This window comes from Sander vitreus, chromosome 16, assembly GCF_031162955.1.
Source record: "Sander vitreus isolate 19-12246 chromosome 16, sanVit1, whole genome shotgun sequence".
Lineage (NCBI taxonomy): Eukaryota > Metazoa > Chordata > Actinopteri > Perciformes > Percidae > Sander > Sander vitreus.
The window spans coordinates 28,147,526-28,173,755 of record NC_135870.1 but is presented as its reverse complement, the minus strand read 5'-3'; the positions used below and the strand labels follow the sequence as shown (position 1 = coordinate 28,173,755).

General features: G+C 41.3%; 2 protein-coding genes across 4 annotated transcripts; one reads left to right on the top strand and one right to left on the bottom strand.

Annotated features, from left to right (window-relative positions):
- Positions 1-686: 686 nt before the first annotated feature.
- Positions 687-9,397, top strand: skp2 (S-phase kinase-associated protein 2, E3 ubiquitin protein ligase). Of its 2 annotated transcripts, none has more exons than XM_078272076.1 (10): positions 687-824; positions 1,448-1,698; positions 1,806-1,917; positions 2,607-2,750; positions 4,744-4,878; positions 5,351-5,449; positions 5,574-5,701; positions 6,018-6,069; positions 7,195-7,302; positions 8,296-9,397. In XM_078272076.1, exons 1-10 carry the CDS (start codon positions 802-804, stop codon positions 8,531-8,533), a joined length of 1,290 nt encoding a protein of 429 aa, XP_078128202.1. In that variant the 5' UTR covers positions 687-801; the 3' UTR covers positions 8,534-9,397. The 2 variants fall into 2 exon arrangements, with proteins under 2 accessions (XP_078128202.1, XP_078128201.1); XM_078272075.1 differs by having other exon boundaries at positions 1,803-1,917.
- A 936-nt stretch (positions 9,398-10,333) lies between these two features.
- On the bottom strand, positions 10,334-24,350 carry nadk2 (NAD kinase 2, mitochondrial). 2 transcript variants are annotated; one of them, XM_078270992.1, is made up of 12 exons: positions 23,503-24,350; positions 23,327-23,415; positions 23,126-23,214; positions 22,675-22,756; positions 22,357-22,440; positions 19,180-19,319; positions 16,847-16,940; positions 16,656-16,751; positions 15,111-15,187; positions 14,949-15,002; positions 14,748-14,871; positions 10,334-12,128 (listed from the first exon to the last, which is right to left on the bottom strand). In XM_078270992.1, exons 1-12 carry the CDS (start codon positions 23,752-23,754, stop codon positions 11,990-11,992), a joined length of 1,320 nt encoding a protein of 439 aa, XP_078127118.1. In that variant the 5' UTR covers positions 23,755-24,350; the 3' UTR covers positions 10,334-11,989. The 2 variants fall into 2 exon arrangements, with proteins under 2 accessions (XP_078127118.1, XP_078127119.1); XM_078270993.1 differs by having other exon boundaries at positions 15,111-15,166.
- Between the last annotated feature and the right edge of the window lie 1,880 nt (positions 24,351-26,230).

The following is a 26,230-nucleotide window of genomic DNA, read 5'->3' as shown; positions in this document are numbered from 1 at the left end:
GGGAGGGGAGAAATGGACTTTTCAGCATGAGCCTGTCTCTCTCAGCCCCTATACCATTATATCACTTTGTCTGCTGTACACCTGACTGACTTATAGGCTATATTAGCCCTCCTACACAATCTGGACTGTGGTCATAACATCTACATCTTATAATTTATTCCCTGTTATATATTGTTCTGTTAATATTTAGTAATAAGCTATTGCACTGTTCAATCCCTGCACTGTTCACTTTTGCACTACCACCATTGCACACACTCTACCATAGCACATTATCATGGTCATTTCATCACATGGTCAGTCCATACCAGACCAATGTAATCACTTCACAATTTGTTAACTATTTAAATTTCTGTGAGTGGTTTTTATGTATGTGAGATATATGTGTTTGTGTGTGTGTTTGTTGTGTTATGTCTGTATAAGCTAGGCTACTGGATGCCTAAAATTCTCTACCGTTTATGTAAACTCTCTGGTGTAGTCTTCTTATATACGGTCTATGGGTGTAGTCCATGCTAGATCGGATCCGCTAGACATGTCGACGCCAAAGGACGTGCCTCGTGGCCCGCCTTATTCTGCCTCTGATTGGCTTGCCCTGGTATTCTTCCCCTAACCCTAACAAATCCCTACTCAGCAAAACGTATGACGTAAGACGTACGACGCAGAAACGTCAGTGACGTGGTAAATACAGAGCGCCCTGCTGCTCTCGGCGGTGAGTTTAAAGAGTCTTGGTTGGAGGGCTGCGGTGAAACTAAAAACAGCCAGCTTTTTCATGCGCATTTCTCTACATACATATTTGAGAGCTGAATGGAGGGAATGCCAAAACACAGGTATGGTTACTAATGTTTTTTTATAATTTGTTGCACCAGCGATAACGTTAAGATGCCATCCATGTAAGAAAATAAACCAACGCTAACGAGTTACAGCATGGTAAGCTAGCTATTGTGCAGCGATTCAATAAATAACGTTAACGTTATTCATTGAATGTAATGAATTGCAAGTCTGTAACGTTAGTTGTCAACCACATGTGTTTGCGATTCGCCATTCTGGGCAGCTTTAGTATAAAACTGAAGCTAATAATAGTCGATACCGCGCTTTCATGTCAGCCAGGCCTCCGTTCAGGTCTACCATGAAGGCTTCATTTCTGGTTAAATAAAGTGTAAACTAACTACGGAATATACTATATAAAAGCTCGTGTAACTCTGCACGCATATTGCTTGAAAATAGAAGTGACAATGTATTTGCGTTTTCTTTTGCTGTTAGAATTTGCGCGGTCACACCGCTGGTTGTAGCATCATTATGGCGGGCAGATGTTGTTCACTGGAGGAAGCTAGGTCGCGATTGAATCCTTATGTGAGATTAATATCAAGTAAAAATGTAAGAATAAAGCGTTGCGTAACCTCGGCAACATTTTGAAGAAGTGTTTGGTTTAGTTTTCTCTTTCCACCCACAGCATGCCACTGCAGGATCTGCCCTGCCTGAGTCTTCAGGGCTCCATGTTGTCTGAGTCCAAGAAGAACAACAAACGCAAGTCCAAAGGCTGCCTCAGTGAGGGCCTGGACATCGAATGCACTCCAACAGAGCTCATCCAGCAGTGGTCACCACACCACAAGCACCAACGGCTCATCAGCAAGGGGAAAGAGAACGACCGCAACCAGTTTGTCCTGGCCAGAAGATCAAGGAGGAAAAAAGAATCCACGACATGTAGGAAACCTCTTTCTGATCACCTTTTTTAAGCAGCTGCAGTGGTTTGTTTGTAGCTGTGATAAACTCAGCCTTTGCTCATATGCCTTTTTTATTTCCCCCAGCAGGCATTTCATGGGACCACCTTCCTGATGAGCTGCTTCTCAGGATACTGTTCTATATTCCTCTGCAGGACCTCCTCAGGATGACGATAGTTTGCAAGCGCTGGCATCGCTTAGCGTGAGTCTCCAATCACTAGATCGCACTAGTGCTTTTCAGAGTGCGACACAAGAGTGAAATGTTCTTCCTCTCAGTTTTGTCCTGATTTAACGGCTTCCGAATCTCATGTCATTTTTATTCTGCACTTTTCATTGTTTATTCTTTTCTTGTAGTTGGTTATTTACGACAGTGGTTCTCAAACTTTTTCACATCAAGGACCCCTAAACTGACACAAATTAGACCACGGACCCCCATCTGATAAGACTTTGTCCCAGCGAAGGTCCCCTACCTGGTAGAATTTTTGCTTTTTTTATATGCCATTATGTCATGCCAATATGTCATTTTTTTTTTTTGTATGTCATACAAAAAAAAAAGATTCCCCTTTTTGTTTTGGAACCCCTTCAAAGACCCCACTTACAGAACCACTGATTAATGGAACTCATTCACCAACGGGTAATGTTAAAAAAAAAAAAAAGTTACTCAAGAGTCTATAGATATGAGTATTTTAATTGATGTGTCTGCCTGTATTAATATTAGACTAAAGAATATTATGGTAATTGTACTTTTACTTTTTTTATGAGCTTGGACCCCTGGAGCACACTACATTTCAATTTGGGTCCTGAGAACCTAAAAGGCTATTTACTGCAGACTGTCTGAGACCTTTTCAAACTGAATTAAACTGCTTCCCTCCCTGCCTGTGTCTGTCCCAGGTTTGATGAGTCTCTGTGGCACAGCGTTGATCTGGAGGGGTTGACCCACACGGGCTCAGCTCTGCAGCAGGTGCTGAAGACCGGAGTCCGCATGCTGCGCTGCCCTCGCTCCTTCGTGGAAGAGCTGGACTTCACAGGCATAGGGTGAGTCCAGCAGCTGGTCGACGTAATGACGGCGCCGTTGATTACGGGCAGGTGTTTACGTCGGTGGACCGTACAAATGCAGTAGGCTGTGAGAATGTGGAAATGGAACTTGTGGGCAGAAAGTGTTTGGCAGTACTTTCAGCCAAAAGAAGGCCATTCAAGTCCAGCTACATGTTCAATCTGCAATGCCGATTTAGTCTGGTGGTGGCGAGGACCCTGAACAATACACAACATCACCGCTGTTAAAACATTTGCGTATGAAACATCCGAAAGAATACGAGTTGTGCATGAAGGAATCTACAGACAGCAGCCAGAATGCAGCAACTTCAGGTACGGCAAAGGAAGGACAGTCACAGCTAAAAACTGGTGTTAACCAGACCACCATTACCAGCTTTGAAAGCCCTGGGAGTAGTATTCGCATTCGCCAGAATCTTCACCAGTGGATTCGGTATTTGGCCGAACCCCCCCAAAAAAAGATCTAGTTGACATCACAATGACAGTTAGTTAGTTAGTTAGTTAGTTAGTTAGTGCAGCCCTAGCGAAGAGCCAACCAAAAACTGAATGTATCTACTTCAATTTTATTTATAGTAACAAATCATAACAAGAGTTATCTCAAGACACTTTACAGATAGAGTAGGTCTAGACCACACTCTATAATTTACAAAGACCCAACAATTCCAGTAAAAAAGCATTTAGTGGCAAGGAACGGCCATAGACAGTATATAAACGACGAGGGGGGGGATGAGCGTGACGAACGCAACACATGGCAGCTGATTGGACGAACGCGTCGCGTTGTTCTTGCTGCTCCCGAATTTCAAAACAGACTCTAATGGCGTCTCGTTCTGAATACGATCTCCTATTTTACGAAAATAGTTCACCGAGAAGTGTTTCTCAAAACATTTTAAGCGAGAAATAGGCCATACAGTGGCTGAATCTGTCTGTTTTTTTTTTGGATCGACAAAAGGTCAGTTTAAAAGATTTTCGTCAGATTTTGAGAGGCACCGAGCTGACCGCTCCTCAGGTGGAGTGTGGAGTGCTGCAGGTCACGTCACATGCAGAATTGGTAAGTGGGAGAGATGAGGAAGGCTGCCCGGAGTTGGAGGATGTGCTAGCGTCGTATATAGTCTGGTGTGTGATACATCTTCTTCCTCTGTGCCATAGAGCTCATTGTTGTCCAAAAACGTTATTGTTAACGTTAAAAAAAAAGTTATTGTTATACATTATTATTAAATCATTTCATTTTGACCATATGGCCTTAGCGATAAACAAGCCGTTCTTTAATGTTGTTTAGTACCCTTTTTTTCTTTAAATATCGGTTCAGGCACCGTTAATTATGTATGCAATTCATTTAGATTAATTAATCCCAGAGTATGTAATTAATTAGATTACATTTTTTAATCGATTGACAGCCCTAGATCCCAGAGAATGGTCGACTCGGTACACGTTATGTTATTTTGCGCCGGAATTGTCCTTTAAGAGGCCGATGGTGTTTGTCTTTTCATGGGAGTTGTTGACAATAAGAAAAAAATATATATATATAAAGTGTCTTAAGTCTTTTTAATAAGATCATGTGTAATGTAGCTGCCATTCAATATTTACGGGAAAATGTCTTTATCTGACAAATTAATTGAATGACTGAAAGGTCTTTAATGGACTAACCCTACACGCCTGCTCACCACGTTCCAATAATAATAATAATAATACTGTACCTGTATAATTTATGTTGTCAAACAGCTCTGGCCTTTTAAAGGCCGTTTGCTAGTGTAGTTTTTTGTTGTTGTTGCTGGACATAGCTGTAAACTCCATCTTTTATTTGCCTTTTCCAGTATTTCCACAAAACAAACGTTGATTTCACATTTCAACAATGTGAGCTGCTGTTACATGGGCTATTTTCTGTCTTCTCAAATAAACATTTCTTAAAAGGGGGGGGACAGACCCAAAGTGATTTTTACAAGAAAGAAAGAAAAAACGTTTTGTCTTTTGTGTTGTTCAGCCCTCTGCAGTTAGTTCGGCTGGATCTGTCCAGCTCCATCATCCCCACCTCATCTCTGAAGAGCATCATCTGTCAGTGCAGGCTGTTGGAGTATCTGAGCCTGGAGGGCCTGCAGCTCTCAGACACAATCATCAGGTGAGTTTTCAACTCTTCAGCTCCACACAGAACTTCGGATAGCTGACATAAACGTTAGTTAACGTTAGTGCTTGATCGGGGATTGACGTTCACCCCGTTTACCTTACTCGTTTATGTTGGTGACTTCTACACCTTTCTAAGTAGAAGTTGATTTTATGTGAGTAAGTATGGGATCAAATCAATATGTACATGCATACACCTCAGCTCACTGATGTCTGATGAATGTCTGAGAATTTTAGGCCAGCTCTGAAGCTGTTATTTCTACGTTGCAACATGTACATCATGTGCAGAAATGGCAGTATAAATAGAAGCTGTGTGCAAATCTCCATGTTATTGTGGAGTTGGGGTGTTTACTGTTGTTTTTTTTGTTTTTTTAGCCTGTGTGTGTGCGCGCGCATGTGGTCTTCTCTCAGTAACTGATTCTGTTGGATGACATTTGATTATTTATTTTCCCCCTCTGTCCCTTTGTCAGCGCCTTGTCCAAGAACCCAAACCTTCTGCAGCTCAACCTAAGCGGCTGCTCCAGCTTCTCTGGTCCCGCGCTGGCCGACATGCTCAAATCCTGTGTCAGGTCAGCTACTCGGTCCATTTCGTATGTCTAAATCCTGTTCTCCAAATAACAGTCGGTTTTATCCATTCTCCATCTCTGCAGTTTGCTAATGCTGTCTTCTTTTTGTTTTGTTTTTCCTGCGCAGCATAGAGCAGTTGAACATATCATGGTGTGAATTCAACAATAATCATGTGAAGAGTGTTGTTAATAATCTGAGCCCCACTGCTACCCACGTCAACCTCAGCGGATACCGAGAGAACCTCTTGCTAGACGGTAAGTTGTGGTGTTGGTGCTAATCGGTTCATTACCATGCCAATATTCAGGGTTTTTTGTCCGTTATTGTAGCAATGGGAAGAGCATGAGTGTATGTCTAGAATAGGGACGCTCTTACCCGTGACCGTCATGTCTGCGTCAGGCTCGCATGCCGACTGCATTCCATCGACACTGGGCGAGTGTCTATACTGGTTCTGTCCACATCTGTGCACATCGATCTTACCTCGTGTCACTTTAGAAATTCATAGTAGAGCACATCATCACAAATGTTCACTTTGCTACTGACCTAAAGATCTGTGATATGTCTTTTTTACAGATGTGAAGGTGCTGGTGACGAGGTGCCCCGATATTCAAACGCTAGATTTAAGGTGAGATACTGACCGACATGTTTTGTATGGCACGGCATTTTATACATGTACTGTACATGTGTGGGTACTTAGAATTGAACTTAAAACCGCAGCGTTCGCTAACGTTAGCTTCTTGTCTCATCTGGGGTCTGATAAACCGTTAATTCATCCAGTTCAGTGTCCACAATGGTATTTTCCAATAAACTGTAGCTGTCATATTCCATGCAGATTTCATGTTGCGGCTTTCGTCGCCGTTTGTCTCTTTGCCTTAGATTGAGTGACAAGTAGTACTCGCCCTGTTGTTTATTTGGTTGCCATGACTTTGCGAGTGATGACGTCCTGTCACTGTTCCAGTTGCTCACCCTAAAGGGGAGAGAGAGCGGATGACAGTTGGCTTCAGTTCAGTAGAGCAGACGGCTCTGCGGAGTCGGGGCGTGTAATAACGACTTTATGACTTTTTCATAAACAGCTGAAGGAGCGGCGGCGCGCGGTGTACATAGCGGAAAGCCTGTTGTCCGTCTGCCCTATTTCTGATACCGTGGCGGCAGAAATTATACTGTGGCGGGCCGCCACGGTAAAATCAACATAGAGTAAACACTGCCGTGGATGACTCTGTTGGATGATGGCTGGATGTACTCCATGTCTGATGTCATGCTCTCACTGAAGTACCCTATTGGTCCGACTATAGAAAAGAGTCTGAAAAAGTATTTCATATATAATCAGTGTTGTCTTATATTCGGACCAATACGGTACATTGTTTTATGTGAGCTTGTTTTGAAAGTTTTAGCATTTGTCTTAACATGTTTTGTCATGTAGGTATTATGTTTTATGTTCAAGTCTGTGTTTTTTGAGACAAATTCCCCCTTTTGTGCACAACAAAGTTAAAGTCATCACACTATGGATTTGCACACAGTGCCATTAGGACTACGCTAATTGCATGCCTTGCCTCCTTTAGCGTTGTTCCGACCGCCGGTATCTGTTTTTAGAGAAAAAGCTCAGATAAACCACCGTGCGCTCCCTGCTCGGCACCGAGTGGCAGCGACGCACACTTGACACACAACTCGTGCACATAACGCTAAGATTGCTGTCTGCTGGATGTGTAAATAGGCAACCGTTTGCCAACAAGCTGGTTCCTCTGTGTTACAGTGACAGCACTCTGCTGATGGCCGACTGCTTCCCTGTCCTCAAACAACTGAAGGCTCTGGTGCATCTGTCCCTGAGTCGCTGCTATCACATTCACCTCGCTGCTCTCACGTAAGTTCTCCCGTCACCGTCCATGCTTCGGTTTAGGGCGGAGCGATGAATCGCTTTCAAGTGAAGAATGAGATTCATTGACTGTGGGGTATTAAGTTGACTGTTTGGTGTCACATTTGGTTAAACATGTTTTATTCATCATTTTATTATATTTACGGTTTGTTTTTATAAGATAAATGCTGGAATATTGTTACATATCACAGATTGTTAACAGAAATGTCCTATTTTTTTTTTTTTTTTTTACTGGGTTTTTCAGTTCTTTCTTTATGACTTTATTTAACATGATTGTAGAAGGTGCCATATGTAGATGCTGCTATTGAACTGAGGCATATCAGACGTTTCAGTTTACAGGAAAGTACTGATATTTTTTTTTTATTGGAATTGTTTTGGGATAAATGTTTGTGTTTTACTGTTCAATGTTCCATGCTTGTCAAAAGAAACTTCACTTATTGCTGGAAATTCATATCTATGTTCTCATCCCTGCATGAGAATATAGAGCAGTTTTGATGGTGTCTCATGTAGGCCTGCACGATAAATCGTTATAAAATCGCGATCTCGAGTCACCCCTGTTTGCGAGTTAATTTTTAAATGACTTGAGTGCCTGTATCGGCCATATTTAGTTCAATGTGTAATGTGTCACTATTTTCGGTAGCCTACTGTACTTAAATGGCCAGTATGTACTATATTTTCTTCATTCATTGAAGCCTCTGTGTTTACAGGCTTGTGGTGATGCGCAATGTGCTATAGGTGCCAAAAAGAAAATCCATTTTTGGTACCGCCAATTTGTTTTGTTTTGTCATGGTTCATGTGTGCAACATGCCGCATATTGAATTGTAATCGCAATATCTGGCAGAAAAATCGCAAATTTTTTTATATATATATATATAATTATTTTTTTTCACCCGAAATTGTTCAGCCCTACTTGCGTTACTTTAGAGTGACTGAGTTTGGAAGTCCGAACCCTAACTTGCGTCATATTTCTAATATTTCCAGTGACTTGGGTAAGACGTTCCCTATGCTGCGCCTGCTGGACGTGTTCGGCATTGTGAATGGCAGCCACCTGTCCTCTCTGAAGAAGGAGCTGCCTCTCGTCGGCATCAACACGCTGCCGTTCTCCAGCATCGCCCGGCCTACGCCCGCCACCGCCACCAGGCCCGTCGGCTACTTCATGTGGAACACCAAGTGTCGACTGAGGTTCAACCTGTCGCACGTCCAGCCCATTGTGCGGTGATGGAGCCATGTTTCAGTGTTTCTTGCTGCTACAGAAGATGGTTTGTTTTTAGTGTTAGCTTGCATTAAGGGTACTAAAGTCACATACCTGACCAAGCCATTTTAAAGTACTGAACATGCAAGCTTGTAGAGCAAATGTAATACTTCATTAAGGAATGTCAGATTTGGATGTTGCATCCAGTTCTTGTTGGTAATGTGTTAACACAAATGTTTAATAGATTTTTGAATCTGTTTAAGGTTCTAATAATGCGTTTACAAAATATTTAAATAAGGAAAACATGGTTTGAAAGACTCGTATGATGTTGACTGTTTACTTCTGTCAGATGCAAGATGTCTGTAGATACAGTACAAGTCAAAAGTTTGGACACACTTTATCATTTTGGGGAAAGTGTGTCCAAACCTTTGATTGGTACTGTATATGGGACAGATCACTCCTCAGACATTTGAGTAATGCTATTGGACAGACGTGTCTTGTTCTCAGCTGTAATAATGACAGCAGATGATTTTACTGAGTGAAGAAGTTTTAATGTGAAATGAAGTATGTGGATCGTGAATCTCTTGACTGTTGATATTCCTGTTAAAGCACAGTGTTGCTGAACTGACAGTACGTTTGTGTGCAGGCTGCCACTGTCTGGCTGCGTGCTACTGTAATCACTGGACCAGGTTATCATCTGCTCTCCAGCTGGACAGTAGTCGCTTTTATGATGAGTGCATTATGTCACTGTAGATGTGCTGTATGTTTAATGCTCTATATTACCATTTTTCATATTGTCATATGACTGAATATTTAGGAATGGGAGTTTTTTTTTTACTTGAACTGTTCATTTTCCCTTCGGAGTCTTAACAAGTAAACCAATGAAACTTGTGTGTGAGTTGTTTTCATCGTTTGAAGTCCTAGCGGTTTGTCAAACGGACAAAATATAAAAGCCTGAAAGTAATATTTTTGACAAAAAAATCTCACATCACGTGGTCTTCATCAGCAAGAGTGTGTGTATATACATACTATGAAAACGGTTCATACCTACGTGTACATAGACGTAGGTATGAACCGTTTTCATAGGCCTATAGGCTTACATACTCGCAAGACATGTATAGATCAATGAAATTCCTCTGAGTACAGGGTGGCCGTGGCTCAGGTGCCAGAGCGGTCGCCTACCGATCAGAAAGTTGGTGGTTCCATCCCTGTCGAAGTGTCCTACTGCAAGACCCTGCACCCCAAATTGCCCCCGATGGTGTGTCATCGGAGTTTACGTAACCGTGAATGTTTATATGATGACTTTGTATGGCAGCCTCGGCCACCAGTGTATGAATGTGTGTGAAAGGTTCCTGTACTATGTAAAAGCGCTTTGAGTAGTCGTTAACTCTAGAAAAGCGATATATAAATACAGTCCATTTACACTCCTGTACATCCCACATGTGATTAATCAGAGACTTCAAGTAAAAGTACCATTACAACGCAAGTCCTAATTAAAAGTACAGTACACATTATGGATTCGGTAGTAACATGTCCCCCAGGGACGTGCACAGACATTCGGAGGGGCTATTGCTCTAATCTGGAAAAAAGACAATAACTAATAGAAAATTGTAGCTCAAACAACCTGAACAAAACCACAGCTCTCTGCATGGCTAGATAGCAGTAGAGCCAAGGCAAATGTCTTTGTGTGTGTGTTTTGTAATGTAGGTAAACTGACCTTCAGCTTGACTCTTTTACCCACACACAGTCAACGGTGGTTCCATTAGTAATAAATGGACTGTAGATGACAATGAGGCAGTTCTGAGTTTGAGTAAGCACACACAAGCATTTCTTTTTCCATTTCACTTTATCTGATTCAAAAACAAAACGCATCCTAACACACTGACACAGTATACTCACGAGGAACGCTGCCTTTGGCACGCTGCATATTACAATTTCCTGTTTTTGTAAACTGGTCCTAAAAAAAAAAAAAAACATGTCCTGGTTTAGAGTCAAGGGCAGTGAGGGGTTATATAAGTTGCACCAACAATGTTTAACTGATCAATTGGAATTACAAGTGCATACAATAGTCCGACTAGATTTGTCTTCAGTATTTCAAATCATTACGACTACACCACCACGTTGGTCAAACTGTGTCGTATTTAGAATTTCAGCATCACCATACAGCATTGTTTAAGCATTTAGCGTCAGGTGGCTTTGCTGGTTAAAACAAAACATTTGTTTGTTTCACTTTATATCAGATATAGTATACACCCTGTAGTTTTGGTTGTGGAAATATTAGGCATGTCCGCCTCAGGCACATGCTGCTGTTTCAGGAGCACTTCTAAAGCTCCAAACGTCCGGTCTTGTGAAAGGTTACAAGACAAGACATACCTTTGACTTAAACATTGAGCAAAATGCCCCTTTAAAGCATGGTGTTTTTAGTGCACTTACATCTTTTTTTCCTTTCTTAATCAAACTTATTCCTTAGCTCAAATGGCTTAAAACAGCTAGAAAAAAATATAAGCTATGTTCCAAAAATATCTTTAGTCGCCAAACAAGCCGTAACAGACAGCCACTGGGCTTTCAGTTTACTGTATAAACCTTTATACAAGCACAAATTAGACTTTTGAAAGTCTGGTAATCTATACAAATCCCATGAGCAGAGCCAAACGATGTCACCCAGTGCCTTTCATTACCAGGAACACCCACACAAGTTTATTTTGACTCGATCCCCCACACATCGTCCTGCTGCCACAAATACTCGCTAGAGTACCAAGTGTCATTAATCGGTCGCTGAAAACAGTCCAACAAATGCACCATTTACTCCTGTCTGAGTAGTGTTCATTAAAAAAGAAGTAAGTCAATTATTGAGTTTTTATTAGTATATTTGTGAGCTGTTTTCAAAGACTTATGTCTTCAGTAAGAACCAAAGGACTTGGGGTTGAGTGACAAAGACAGCTTGGGAGGTCAGAAAGTAGTGAGAGGCTGACTAATTGAGATTTGTTGACAATATCAAAAAAAAAATATATAGAATAACTTCATTCTTATCAATTAAAGGTCATTAACTGAAAGCTACACAGGTGTGAAAGCACAACACAAAATGTAATCTGAAATACATTGTTGGATACAAATTCAATTCCTCTGCTTAGAGACTCTCTGTTGATGTGATGCATTGAAAGACAGTCAATAGTAACATACTTTAAATGTTGCTCGACCCAGTATCTCTAAAATGGATCAAAGCCATTAGAACACAGAGGATCATAACCTGTTCTAACCTGGGGATAGTGGAATAGAGAATGACACGCAAAAAAACAATCCGAGTTGGAAATATTTTGTGAAAATGCACACATTCAATAAAACAATAGCAACAATAATACCTTTTTTTCCCCCCCAGGTATAAAAATATTTAACACTTGCGGAGACTAAAAGGTAAAGAGCCCCATCCTTTTAAACAGCTGGCCTGAGAGACACCAGTCTAGTGTCGTGTTCTCTGGACTCCTCTCAGTTTTCAAGATCGACGGTCCGCAGCTCATCCTCCTCGCTCATGCTCAGTGTAGCGATGGCACCGTCGTTGAACTCGAACGAAGTCCCACCATCGACCACCATGCAGGCGTCCCAACACCGTGAGCGGACAGACACCCTGAAGCATTGGAGGCATCATAACATTCAAAAGAAAGCTAACGTGTCAAAATCATAACCAACACACAGTGTGCTCATATTATGCTTTTTGACTTTTCCCCTTTCCTTTATTGTGTTATACAGTATATCTTTTTTGTGCACGTTATAGGTTTACAAAGTGAAAAAGCCCAAAGTCCACCCCAAAGGGACTTACCATCTCCAACAGAAAACACTGTTCACAAACTGCTCCAAACAGCTCTATTGTCGTGCAACCTAAACGTCCGTGACAACTGTGCGTCATTTTGCTTCACTTTGTAACACACGCTGGAAGGCTGGCCTAGCTGCTAGCGTGGCACGCTCTCAAATCGAGCTAGCGGAGGCCCCAAGAGTTCAGACAGTTGTAGGAGACAGTGCAGAATTAAAACGTTACGTATGAAAGACTAATTTGTTGACATTTAAATGAACTTACCACTCTGAATCGTCTCGCTCCAGTCTAGCTTGTACGCAGGGCTCAACGCTAACTTTTCCCCTAAGGAGCACATGTGCTCCTAAGTAGAAAAATGTAGGAGCGCATAAAGAATTTTAGGGGCGCAATGAAAATGTATCAAATAATGTGTTTTTCCGTTCATAAAAAAGGAATACGAGGAGTCATTTACAAGCAAAGGGATTTCATTTATTTTAATAGAACAAGTAGCCTAAACTAGGTTTTTGATTATTTCAGCTTCAAACTGTATTTATTTAATGTTGATGTAATCATTTATACTTTAAAGTGTCCATGGTTCAAGGTTCATTTATTGTCATTGTTCAACAAATGTCCCACTAAATCCAGACAGACCTTTGGAGAATTCACTCCAGTCAGCTAACGGTGACTTACATAAGGTAACTGCTATTACTGTTGGTGCACAGTGATGCATTGTGTCAACACGTGTTATTAACACAAAACGTTATGAAGTGTAATGTTTTCTATTTTAAAATACATGTTCTACTGATCAGTACACTGAATATACAGTAGTGGTGTAACAGACCACTCCCACGGTTCAGCATGCATGTGAAATGTAAAATACTGTAGATGTTAATACAGTTTTACTGTTGCTGTGAAACACGCCTACACGTGATCAGAGTAAAAACTGCGAGGTAGGGCGCAGAGACAAACTGTGAGGCATGTATACGTCGTTGCTTCTGGTTTTAGTTGCAGCTGAAAAATCAGCGGCTACGAGGACAGAGGACAGACGCCTAGGGCAGCGCTTCCTCGGGCTCCACCGCTCCCCCCGTAGAAAAAGCAACGGCCTGGCCAGCGCAGAGTGGTTCACAGCGGATCATGTGTTAGGCGGCTTTACCTGTACAGGGGACGGCAGAGAGACGTTGCCTCTGTAATGTGCTCTGCTACTTGTTCAGTTAACAGGGATAGCAATGCCAATAAAGCAACTGTGGCTACTTTTCAAAACGCCAAGCAGGCAACGCTCGCAGCAGGCTCGCTCCAACACAATATAATGACGAGCCGAGAGCGGCCGCTCTGAGACACGCTGTATGTGCTCCAGTAAAGACAGAAAGACAACCATGTAAAACTAAATGTAGAGAAGTTCATGGGAGCCACGTCTGCAAAAAACGTCAAGTATGAAAACACCCTAACATTAGGTTATTCGCACATGTGCCCCTAAATACATTTTACAGTTCGCACACATCTATTTTTAGTCGCAAATGCGAGTGAAACGGTCGCACTGTAGAGCCCTGGTACGGCGGAGCCAAAGCCATGGTTACCGGCTGAAGCCATAGACTGTATATAGAATGGACCAACAGATCCCGTTGCTCTGGACGGAGACCAGTGAAGGATATTAGAAGCACTTTTCCGGTGAGCGCCGAGCGTTACTGAGCAGCCTCCAACTGAGAGAGACAACGTAAATGTGACGTGAGCAACCTGTCTGAAAGTTGGAAGTCTTCTGGTAGCTGTGCCAAGAGAAATCTCAATCATTCCCAATCTTGCAGAGACGGAGAGCGTAGGTATATGTAAGGAGATAACATGGACACAGGCTAATTATTGCTAACTAAAATGCTAGTTAACATTAGTAATTAACCTTAAACAGCTAATGTAAGTCGATTACATACTATACGGTAATTCCTCTACTGTGCGACAGTAAGTCTCGTGGTTATGACACAATCGTTAGCCTATTTTTACAAAAACGTCTGCTATGGAGCCATAACGTGAGATACAAGGTAATGGAGCCTTTTATACATTGTCGTGTTTCTTTAGAAATAAAGTCTTTAAATGCTTCAGATGTAAAGTTATTCGCTGTCAAAGTGACACCAAAATGAATGGCAGTCAATGGAATGCTAACGGGGGGGTGATGGCTTGGTAGCATCAAAATGGCGCCATAGGATCTATGTGTTGTGAGGAGAAGCTTACCCCCTTGGCTGAAGCGGGTTTGTTTTGGATCACATTAGCTTGCTTGTCAGGGCCCGCCCTACTCTGCTTCTGACTGGCTAGTAGTCCTTACCAAGTTACTGCGCATGTGCGACTCCCAAAAACGATGGAACGATGTGCCATGTAAATGTTAAACCATGTAAATACAATTATGAACCTGAAAATGAGCATAATATGGAGGTCTTTAAGTTTTGTTCTGACACTGAGAAACAATTCACTAACTTGCTGGCGAAGCCTCTCTGCTGACTGCTGGAGAAGACTCTGTTGACGATGGGCTCCCTGATGCTGTAGAACAAACGTCTCTCATCCGGACTGAACACCAGAGACTCGTTGTATTCGTCAGTAACTGAACACACACAGGTACCATTGTCACATAAAAACAAAGTGGCAAAAAAATAAATACAAATATATATATCAACTCACCCTTTTCGATGAAGTCACGATTAAGCGGGATATCAAGACCTGTTTGAGACTTCCCTGAGAAAAGACGTGTTTGTCAGTGAAGTTAGGTGATGTATTTGGAGAACAAAACATGGTTCATAGACTTCATTTTAAAATCAAAACCTGCACACGTACGGTACGTACCAATTTTTAGAACCTCCTCCACAGATTGTTCAACAAGTTTGTTGATGTTATATGACCTGACCAAGAGAGAGAAAACACTGAAGAGCAGACAAGTGGATTAAAGGGTAACTTTGTTCATTTCTTCAACCTGGACGCTATTTTCCTACAGTATGTTTTTTTGTGTCCAAGTGACTGATGGGAACAACAATCTTTGAAATCGGTCCATTATTAAGCAAGACTGCTGAAGTTGGCAGCAGCGAAACAAGCTACAATGTAACGCTATTGGGCAATTGTACATTTTCAATGTAGTGCTTGTTTGGCCACTGACAGGCTCAGATTATTATTCTAAGTGTCTGACAACATTATGGAAAGGATCCCTACAGAGGTCAAAACTTTTTGTTAAAGAGTAAGATCCTTTTTGTTAAACCCGAAAACCGCCAAACCCAGACTCCGTTTATATAAACAGTAATTTTATCAGCGTAAAACATTTCATTCGAAGTCGACAGAAACTAAATAAAACTATCAAACGCTGCCTAGGTTCGTCTTTCCACTGTTCCAACAACCACCACTCTGGTTTTGGTTGAAATAAACCCTTAATTTACCCATTTACATGTGGAAATATGCTGGCTCTATACACGCTTAAAGTATTGTTTATTTAAATGGAGTCTGGGGAGTTTGGCAATGGCGATTTCTGAGCCGTTTCTGGTTTAAACAAAAAAAGATTTTATAGTCCATAAAGTTGTCAAACACTTAGAATAACAATCTGAGCCTGTCGGTGACAAAAACAGCACTTTTAGTGGACAGACATTGACGATGCGCCTTTGCCCTATAGGGTTACATTGCAGCCTGGTTTGGGGCTGCTCAAAGATTCTTGTTCATATTAGTCACTAGACACCAATGTATAGGTAAATAGGGTCCAGGTTGAAAAAAGAAATAATTACCCTTTAATAAAGGATTTAAAACATGGGATGTCATAACACTATGTACAGTTGTGAGTACAACCTTAATTCACAGTGGATGAGGATTAAGCGTGATTTATGGTTGTGCGGAGGTTCCACGCAGAGCTTTTGCCGTAGCCCACGTAAGTGGCCTGACGTTTATGCTTGTGCGCTGGAGTGTGCGTCGAGCCGGCATGTGTCTGTGTGCGTGTGTGGTTGGGAGAGTGTGGTAGAGCGAGGGAGAAGTGAGAGAGTGACGGCGATTAGCTTCGGAGCGACTCTAGAGTCATAGTGAGAGCAACAAAGAGTCTCCACTGTGCTTTCTGACCACGGTGGGAAATCTGGAGCAGGAAAAGTTAGCCCTCTCCTTGATTTCATGTTGTTTATGGAGAAGGAGAACCAGGAGCAGGGGGAAATGCAACGCTACCAAGCCACGGTCGAGCGACGTGTAGTTACATTTTTCGAGAGGTGCGCGTCAGGCTACGGCCTAGGTTCCGGCGTGGGTCCGTGTCTCCCCGTACCTACGTACGTAGCTACGCCGTAGATTTTACGCAGAAGCATAAATTACGCTTTAGGCACGGGTGAAACATTTAATGTTAAGTTGAAAGTCAAGTATAGTGGAATTTACCAGGCTTTGGATCCTGTTCCTGTACAAATGCTGAGTCCTGAACTCTTCTGCTTTTCCCACGGGCCGTCATCCACAGAGATCTCATAGTAGGAAGCCCTATGTAGCAAGAGGTTAACATGGGGTTTAAAAGGAGTTCAACTTCACCCTGTGGTAGACACAGTTATGTGCATCAGTTAGGATGACAGAGGTACCTGGAGGACAGAGATTCTCCGATGAAGATCTCATTCAGGCTTCTGATCGGGAGGAGTCTAGGTTTGGAGACGCTGTCATGTAGTGTTCCTGTCCCTGAGAAATGCCACTGAATTAGTAGAAGAACAGCGAGAGAATAAAAACATCAACTTACAGAAACATTACTGTTCAAACGTGTGGAATCTCCTCCCACAAAAGCTTGATTGTAAACGTTATGTTTCAATATGCACAATCATTAAAGTTAATTTGACTGGCAAAACAGTTAAAAAAGTCCTTCTTACATTACACAATAATAAAAGTCACAATTTTTAAGAAGTAAAAAGTTTTGGATCAATGTTTACTTCTTCCAACCATATGTTAAATGAAGAGTCAATGTAGATTTACATATTGCAATAATATCATAATCCCACAATGAATCATTGTGAAAACCAAACTTTATGGATGTTCTGTTATTACTTACATCATTAAAAACTTTGCATTGTTTTGCATATAGCTAGACGTCTAAACTCTGGGACAAGGCCGTTATGTTTAAATACCTGCCATGCTGATTCCAAACAGACAGCTTTGTCAAGGCAGCTTGGGCTTCAGATAGCTTTTACACAGTGGCCATCGTTAATGACAAATCGTGTTCCGCTATGAACGTGCACACACGTATTGTTTGTATCACAAACACGGTCGGTCAGTGAAGGCGCAGTCGCAGCGGTAGCGGTCGTTGCCGGTAAGATACTCGTATGACAGAGTGCACGGACCGAAGCTTTGTGACTAGCATCTAATGACTAGCGAGCACTTTCTTACCGCTGATGCCGTACAGTATCTTCCTTAAACAGCTGCAGAAGCAAGCACCAGTTTCCCTCAAAAATGAGGCACCAAGTGCTAAACGGCTTCCCGTCTCCACCCGTTTCCTCTTGTCCTCTATTCATGCCCAGCGCCATTTGTTTTTAACTCCTTTCTCAACTAAAGCTGTATCTACATGCTCCAAGTTTGATGAAACGTCGCCTCCATTTTCCAAAACAAATCCCATGTGGACTTTTTAATTTATTTATTTTTCTAAAATAGTCACGCCAGAAATCGGGTACCAGGCCTGAGTACTTTAAGCCCTGCGTTAGTTAGAGCTGCGTTCCTCTCATATTATTGGTAGGTGAAATTAATTGACTTGAAAATATTAAACTGCATGCAAGTTCCCAATTATTATTTAAAAATGTTTTCCTCACGGCCGCACGCCGGAGATCCGGCACGGTACCGGAATACTTTAAGCCCTGTAAATAGGAACAGGTTCCTGTTTCAGTCTCAAGTGCACAATAATGCAGCCTATAACATGCTGGAATTAATAGGCAACATGTTTAGCAAAGCTCAACTTCACAATAGAAGCACCATAATACCATCGTATTATGGTGCTTCTATTGTGAAGTTGAGCATATCACAGTTTAAACATCTTCAATCTAGCCACTGAGTAGACTGCAGAGGGCCCAAAAAATATTCCAATAATGATTGAGAGTCACTCACGCTCTTCTGGACTGGAAAATCATGGTTGCAGCTGTCGCCGTGGTCCTGATGCACGCCCTGCCATGCCCTGCTATGCCCTGCTACGCTCTGCGGTGTCCTGCTACGTCCTTCTACGTCCTGCTATGCTCTGCGGTGCCCTGCTACGTCCTGTAACGCCCTGCAGTGCCTGCTATGCCATGAACTACTACAACTACTATTTCTAGTCACTGTTCAATTATCTTTATTGTGACTATTATTGCCACTATTCATCACACCCCCAACTGGCACCGTCAGACACTGCCTACCAAGAGCCTGGGTCTGTCTGAGGTTTCTTCCTAAAAGGGAGTTTACTAAACTGACTAAACGCTTGCTCTTGAGAGACTTACTAGAATTGTTGGGTCCTTGTATGTTATAGAGTGTGGTCTAGACCTACTCTATCTGTAAAGTGTCTTGGGATAACTCTTGTTATGATTTGATACTATAAATACAATTGAATTGAAAACAAATTCAAAATGCAAGTTCCAACAATATTCTCCCCTGTCATGCAACCCTGTGGGGACATTGACTATATGGAAGTTTGAATTATTTAATTCTTCTTCCATTGGGGCCCAAACTATTTTAAATGCAAATAACACATCAGGTATCTGAATTATACAGTGTTTATCTCTGTTAAAATAGCTATTACTTTAGGAAAGAAGAAAAACATCCATTGAAGAGCTGATTCCAAACGTCTGAACGGTAGTGTACATATTGATGAAGTTTGTAATTGGAGGTCAATATCAGCCTATTATTGCCAATCTAACTCCAAGTCACACAGTCAGACAGGAACACATGATGGGTGCTGGAGACGTACTCTGCTGACGGCCCATGGTGGTGATGCGGTGAGCTTGGCTGTGCTGCTCCAGGCTCAGCTGCTGCTCATGCAGGTCCACAGGGGTGGGATTGATTCCTGTGCCCTCTAAGTGCAGACGGATCCTCTGACGCCACAGCCACCTGAACACACCACAGGAGAGGTGAGGGGACAACGTCTGCTCTAAAGAGGACCATTTGGCTTAAACTAAACCAGTGGGTCGTCTTTTAAATATTGTACAGTTATATTCGGAAGACTATAGTGAATGCAGTGAGAACAGCTTGATAAGTTATTACATTAAAAAACATCAACAATCAAGTTAGACATATTGGAACATCTGAATGCACTTTTATTGCACCAAAGAGACTGTATCGCCATGTTATCGACTTTCACTGCAGATAGGACCCCCTCAGCGTAGGCGGGATTCTCAACTGATCGCCATAGCGAAGACGGATGAAACTGCTGTGGCATCATCTTTAATTCACTTGCTGAATCCATCCTGTTTATCGTCAACCAAAGAGGCACATCTGCACTTCTTCAATTGCAAACCGTAACTTTGCGGGCTAAATTTATTTATTTTATTTATTTATTTTTTTTAAATCGGGGTCGAGGGAATACAAATATTGAGGTCACAATTTAAAAACCCCACGGTTGTGCAGGAAGTTCGGTGTCACGCCAGTGACGATTCTCTCTGACCAATCAGTGTTTAACGTAATCATTTAGTATCAGCTCAGCTCGCTTGGAACCTCAAGGTGGTGTCACAAAAAAAGTACAAGGTATTATCCACAACTTTTGCTAATGGAAAAACAAATAGAAGCAAGTTTAGTAGAGTCTAGTCAAGCCGTACCATGCTAGATTTGGGCCGACGTAAAAATGGTCAAACCGTCTCGTCACCCCAAAAGAATCTGCTGTCAAGACCACAGACTGTAAAAAACAGTGGACGTATCAGCAGTGACGTCATGCATTAGTTTGTGGACTGCCGTTTTGAAGACTCAAGTTTGGCTCGCCATCTTGGTTTTTTGAAACCGGACTTGACGATTATTGGATTGGAGGGTGGAGCTGGGGAGGATGACACGGGGAAACCACTGTTGTTTATGGTTGCAATGGCGCAGTCCAATGCGCAATCCTAAGCCTGTGTCCTGATCGACAGGTTGGCGTGTTGCCACGCCCTAAAACATCTCCTGCTTATCATCTATTTTAAAATAAATATCTAAACAGATATTGATCTGAAAATCACCAACTCTATATTGCACTTCAATCAAAAAATCCTGAGCAGCAGGTTTAGAATAAATCTTAGATAAAGTGGCCTGTAATAGCAGTTAGGCGATTTCTAAGGGACACAGTAACTGGATTTAAGCTATCCCACAGTCTCAAGACACAGCAGTGGGGTTTTAGAATCCACGTGACTTTTTTTTTCAGATAACGCAGGTTTAAACTTATCTTGAACTCTAAGCTAATAACAGAGCAACAGCCCCAAGTTGTTTACCAATGTACAGACAACAGCAGTGAGACATTTTGGGGAGTTTCTGCATGACACTGTGACCATAAATATAAATTCTGGGATGGAACCACAGGGCGGCCATCTTACCTGGGTGAAGTATTAGAATTGCTGCATTGGACCCTATGGTGAAAGAGGCTAATGTTGTCTTTACAATCCTTGTATTTCTCTACCAATACATCAATACTGTTTTTCATTCAAAGTAATGAGCATAAGACAACTTTGCCTGTCTAGAATGAACCAAAAACAATGAAGATTTTGGTAGAATTTGGAGTATTATAGCTCCAATAGAAGAAACATTGCATTCAATAACGAAGATGATCTCATAAATGTGCAATATTGCAAATAATTTCATTTTTTCAATTTTGCCTGAATTTAATATGTAATTACTGTCTTTTATATTCTGAATGGTTAATAAACTACATTAAGCAATATCTTTAATGTAGAAATCCTAAATAGATTCAGCTTATTGCCTATAGGCTGGTACTATAAATAAATCTGACACGTTAGTGTTAGGGTTATAATAATAACATTGTTATAACGTTAAACATTATCTTTAAACTAAGTTAGCTAACAAATCAATGCTGTTGAGTGCTAGAAGTTACGTTGACTTAAGTTAGAACTCAGCTGGTCCGTTTGTAGCCAACAGTCAAGCTACGTAGTTCACTGACCTTTCTGTAGTTTTAGTTAAAGTGCTCATATTATGCTCATTTTCAGGTTCATATTTGTATTTAGAGGTTATATCAGAATAGGTTTGCATGGTTTAATTATCAAATAACACTTTTTGTTGTACTACACATTGCTGCAGCTCCTCTTTTCACCCTGTGTGTTGAGCTCTCTGTTTTAGCTACAGAGTGAGGCATCTCACTTCTGTTCCATCTTTGTTGGGAGTCGCACGTGCTCAGTACCTAAGTAAGGACTACTAGCCAGTCAGAAGCAGAGTATGAGGATGCGACACGTTAGCAGCTAGGCGAGCATTATAACGTGTGTTACAAAGTGACGCACGTTTGTCTCTGAAGTAAAGGCTGGACTACAATAGAGCTGTTTGGAGCAGTTTGTGAACAGTGTTTTCTGTTTTTGTGCATGTTATAGGTTTACAAAGTGAAAAAGCCCAAAGTCCCTTTGGGGGGGACTTTGGGCTTTTTCACTTTGTAAACCTATAACATGCACAAAAAAAGATATATAACACAATAAAGGAAAAGGAAAAAGCCAAAAAGCATAATATGAGCACTTTAACCTACGTATATGTAAAAAATAAACGTCTCATCTACTCTATACTGACGTGTGGAAAGTGATGCCAGCCTTCCTAGTCACTTTGGTCTTTTTGGTGAAGCAACAGGTGCTGTACAGCTGATATTATAGTTTCTGCCCATAGACGACAGTACCCAGGTAAGATGACGGACAGTTATCCCATTAGTTATGACATCATGTCACATGTACTGTTTTATATCCGTCTGTGACATTACTATTAATATTTATATATATATATATATATATTTTTTTATTATTTATTTTTGGTAGTTGCTTACAAAGTAACTCACTTGTAGGTTGTCACTATTATGAGATAGGAAAAGATGATTAAAGTTAAGTGACAGAGCACCCACAGGAGAACAGGGCAGCATGTTCACTAGAAGAAAGTCACAGTACAACGGCGCTTGGATTATTTGTGGGGAAATACGCACCTGAACTCACCACGACAGAGTTTCTCCAGTGCCTCTGGGAAGACATGAGTGTATCGCACAGGCAGGCACAGATGACCTTCTGACCTATAGTTAAAAAAGAGAAATGTAACGGACGCAGCTAAATGTAGGAGGACTGTTATATAGTAACAATGTAAAGTAATGACATAACATGATGTGTTAGGCTTACTCTCAAGTGCTTATAGACAAACTTCCTAAAGAGTTTCCCCCACTTCTAAAGAGCCACAGTATATCGGCTCCGATTGTTCTTTACACATAACAATCCAAGCCCTTCCCAAAAAGTGCTGTTCAGTGTTTTACCTCTCAGGGTCTGTATTAACTCCAACAACTGGTTTGTCCTTGCTTAAAACCTTACTGGCAACAAGTAGCATTGTCCCATCACCTAACAAAACAAACTGCAGTTAGAGAACTTGTATTGTGTATGTGCATGTGTTGTCTGAAGCCTTTGTTCATGTGACTTTTTGCCCTCACGGTTGAATAAGTTAAAGTACTGTCCATTGTGTACATCATGCCTGGGCACAAAAGTTGGTGTTCAAGGAATATTATTTCATACAGTGTTCATTTATTAAACAAATAGTATAGATACTACTGTTAAATATAGTATATTTAATATACTGATAAAAACTGTAAAAGCCAACATTTACCATTTTTTACTTTCCTGGACCTAATGACATGTACTGCCTATATACTGTGTATGTAATGAATCAATGTCACTGGCAGAGTAGGGCTAAAGAACAAAAGAAATTCCTACCTCCAGCAGAGATAATGGCATCTGCCCATCGAACTACTTCTTCATCATATTCTCCTCTCTTCACAACTTGTACTTCAATGCCTTCTCCCCTGCAAACACGCAATTATAAAACAATCCTTTACATCTCAAAAAGAAACACTTTACTGTGTGCTTCTTGGGAATGTGGCTGTGATAATCTTTCTGTGACGGGCCACATCCTACCGCAGGCTCTTCACAATGTGTTCCACATTGTTAGTGTGGATGTTGTGTCTTTCCAGCAGGCCGCTGTAGCTGGAGCCCTTCATAGCAAGCTGCAAAACAGACAACAAATGTAACAGCAAAGTGCTTGTTTTGCGTTGGAGGTCACAAGCATGCCTGAAAGTGAAAGACACTCTTACCAGCTGTTTAAAGTCCTCTTCAGAGAGCCCTGCATAGCGATACCGCTGAAGTTCAAACTCATATCGCGTAGTCTTTGTAACAACTGCTACTTTTTCCGGTTTGAATCCAGCTTTTTGCTGCGATGAGACGCATATCGAAGTGTGAACGGGGCGAAGGGAGTTTCCACACAGCAGGCTGACAGCTCGATTCCCAAGGCACACAAACTTTACCACCGAGCGGCGAGTCATTCTTACAAGTGAACACACAACCATGAACTTAATGACACGTCCAAATAGACGCGTTGAATGACGGCTCTGCTGTTACGTAGCTGACATACTGGGTCATATGTCATTCCTCTGGTCAGATTAAGTTATTATTGTCCAGTCACAGAAGTCGGGGAGGTAAAAGAAGTCATACACACCCAGCTGCAAAGGAAGGTGACCTGTGTTCTAACGTTACCTAGCGAGCTGTTGGGGACCCGTTCATAACTTGAAGAGATTAGTTTCCAAGTGGAGTGTTTCCTCAGCCAAGTCAAAAAACAGCAATAACAACAGTCAGCTCGCCATTAACTAAAGCTAGTAACCATTCTAACCGTATTTAGTACGGTTCAAAGATAGCGTTACGTTAACGTTCCCAGCTGAGCTTACAAAGCTAAATGTCGCAGTTTGCTTACAAGACGTGAGCGAGTGGTCCTATTACAATTCCGACTGGGTTTACTCTTACCACACACCACACTTGAGCTTTGCCACACTCCTCATGTCCAAAATATGTTTAAACACGTAACCAGGTAAGAACAATAAACGACAACACTAGGAACACTTGCACTGGCCACACTTCACGTACCATGCAACTTGGCACGTACCCTAGTTGCACGTCATATGGTTGTACGTACGCTACGTCATGACCATTTTTTAGGTTTACTTGCGGTTGGCAAACAACTAATTGGTGCATTACCGCCACCAACTGGTACGGAGTGTGAATCAGAATGTCTAATATTTACAATTCTACTGCCAACAATATTGCAAGCATTTTTATTCTGTGTAAACTGATAATTAATCACCAAGCTTTGGTTATACCTGTAATTTTGCACTTGTGTTTGATTGCTTTCCTGCTATAGAGTTTGGTTGATATTAGTAAAAGGCATAACGTTTGGAATTCTTGTGGTAAGCACTAAATTACAGACAATATCATTTGCAGAAAAGCCATGCAGATGCTTAATACACCACAAAACCAACCAACCAACCTTATAACTTTTATGATACCTTAATGACGAGTCCAAATGGTTCCACTTTATTTGAGGTCAAGGGAATTATTCATGACACCGTTATAAAAGCACTTGACAGTGTAATCAAAGTTCATGACATCTTTATGACAAGTCCAAATTATTTCAGTTCACTTGAGGTCAAGGAAAAAATATTCATGACACAATTATTATAGTCTCATGACAGTAAATGTAAAAACCTACCACTTACGATAGTTTAATGTAATGTTAACACACAAGGCTAAATAGTTTATTTAACTTTGAGGATTAGGCCTGCTATGACATATTTATGACAAGTTATGTTGTCTTGGTTAATGTCAAGTTGTCATAACACTGACATTGTTGTCTTGGTTAATGTCAAGTTGTCATAACACAAACATCTCATACAATGCTAACTTAGCATTAAATATGTCATCATTTACCGAATGACACTTAATGACAACAGTCACAAACATTCATAAAGACTCTTCCATGTTCATGACATAGTGTCATGTAAGTCTTGAGCACATCCGTTCAAAGTGTTATCGATAATTCTTAGTGGTTTTGTCACTGTGAGCAACCCGTTTATAATTACACATAAAATATGGATAGGTGCAGCTGTAAATACAATTTTGAATGCAGAACTTGAGTGTTTGACAGTAGCTCTACCTGTACTTAAGGGATTAAAATACTTCCAACGCATGGTCACATGTTCTGTATCTCAAATAGAGCATATTTCTGTCTTGGATCTATGGAGATATGACCAGGGGTGTCGGACTGGGGGGGAAAAGGGGACTGAGTACCCAGGGCCCTCATGTGAGGAGGGCCCAAAATGATGCTAGAATGAATAGCTGTGGATGCGGGGAGGGGCCCATAGAAAATGCCTTTCTACAGGGCCCAAAATGTTGTGCTATGCCCCTGGATATGACGTCCAACTTGGGGTTTGATAATAAATCCTGCCAATTAACAGACCGCTTATCTTCAATACATTTTGAGGGATAAATAGGCAGACTGAAAGCTGAACTCACGGGTCTAAAAATAAACTAAAATTCACTGTTTTTTTAAGGACTGACAAGTATTTCTGGAATTGTTTGGGTCCCTAATACACATTTACAGAAATGTTTCATTTATTAGTGTGAAAGTGAGTAGGGAATAGTGTTTGTAAAAGGCTATGTGACCTGATTTTAGGGGTATTCGTCACTAATTATATTCAACTTCACCAGGGAATATGTTTCCATACAGTGAGGTCACTTATTACTGCACAAGCTCTACTTTTTTCAGCTAATTGTGGTGTGTCATTTACTCTGCGGAATAACCTCGAACTATAACACGTCCCGAGTGAGATGATGTGTATCAATTAAACCTGGTTATTGTTTTATACCAGAAACAATTCCTTATGTGTCTGTATAATGTACAGACTCCATTAAAGCAAAAGAAAAAGAGTTTTGTGTGTCAAAACACAATGGACAGGAAGGAGGACGAGATAAGAGAAAGTAAAGTGAGGATGA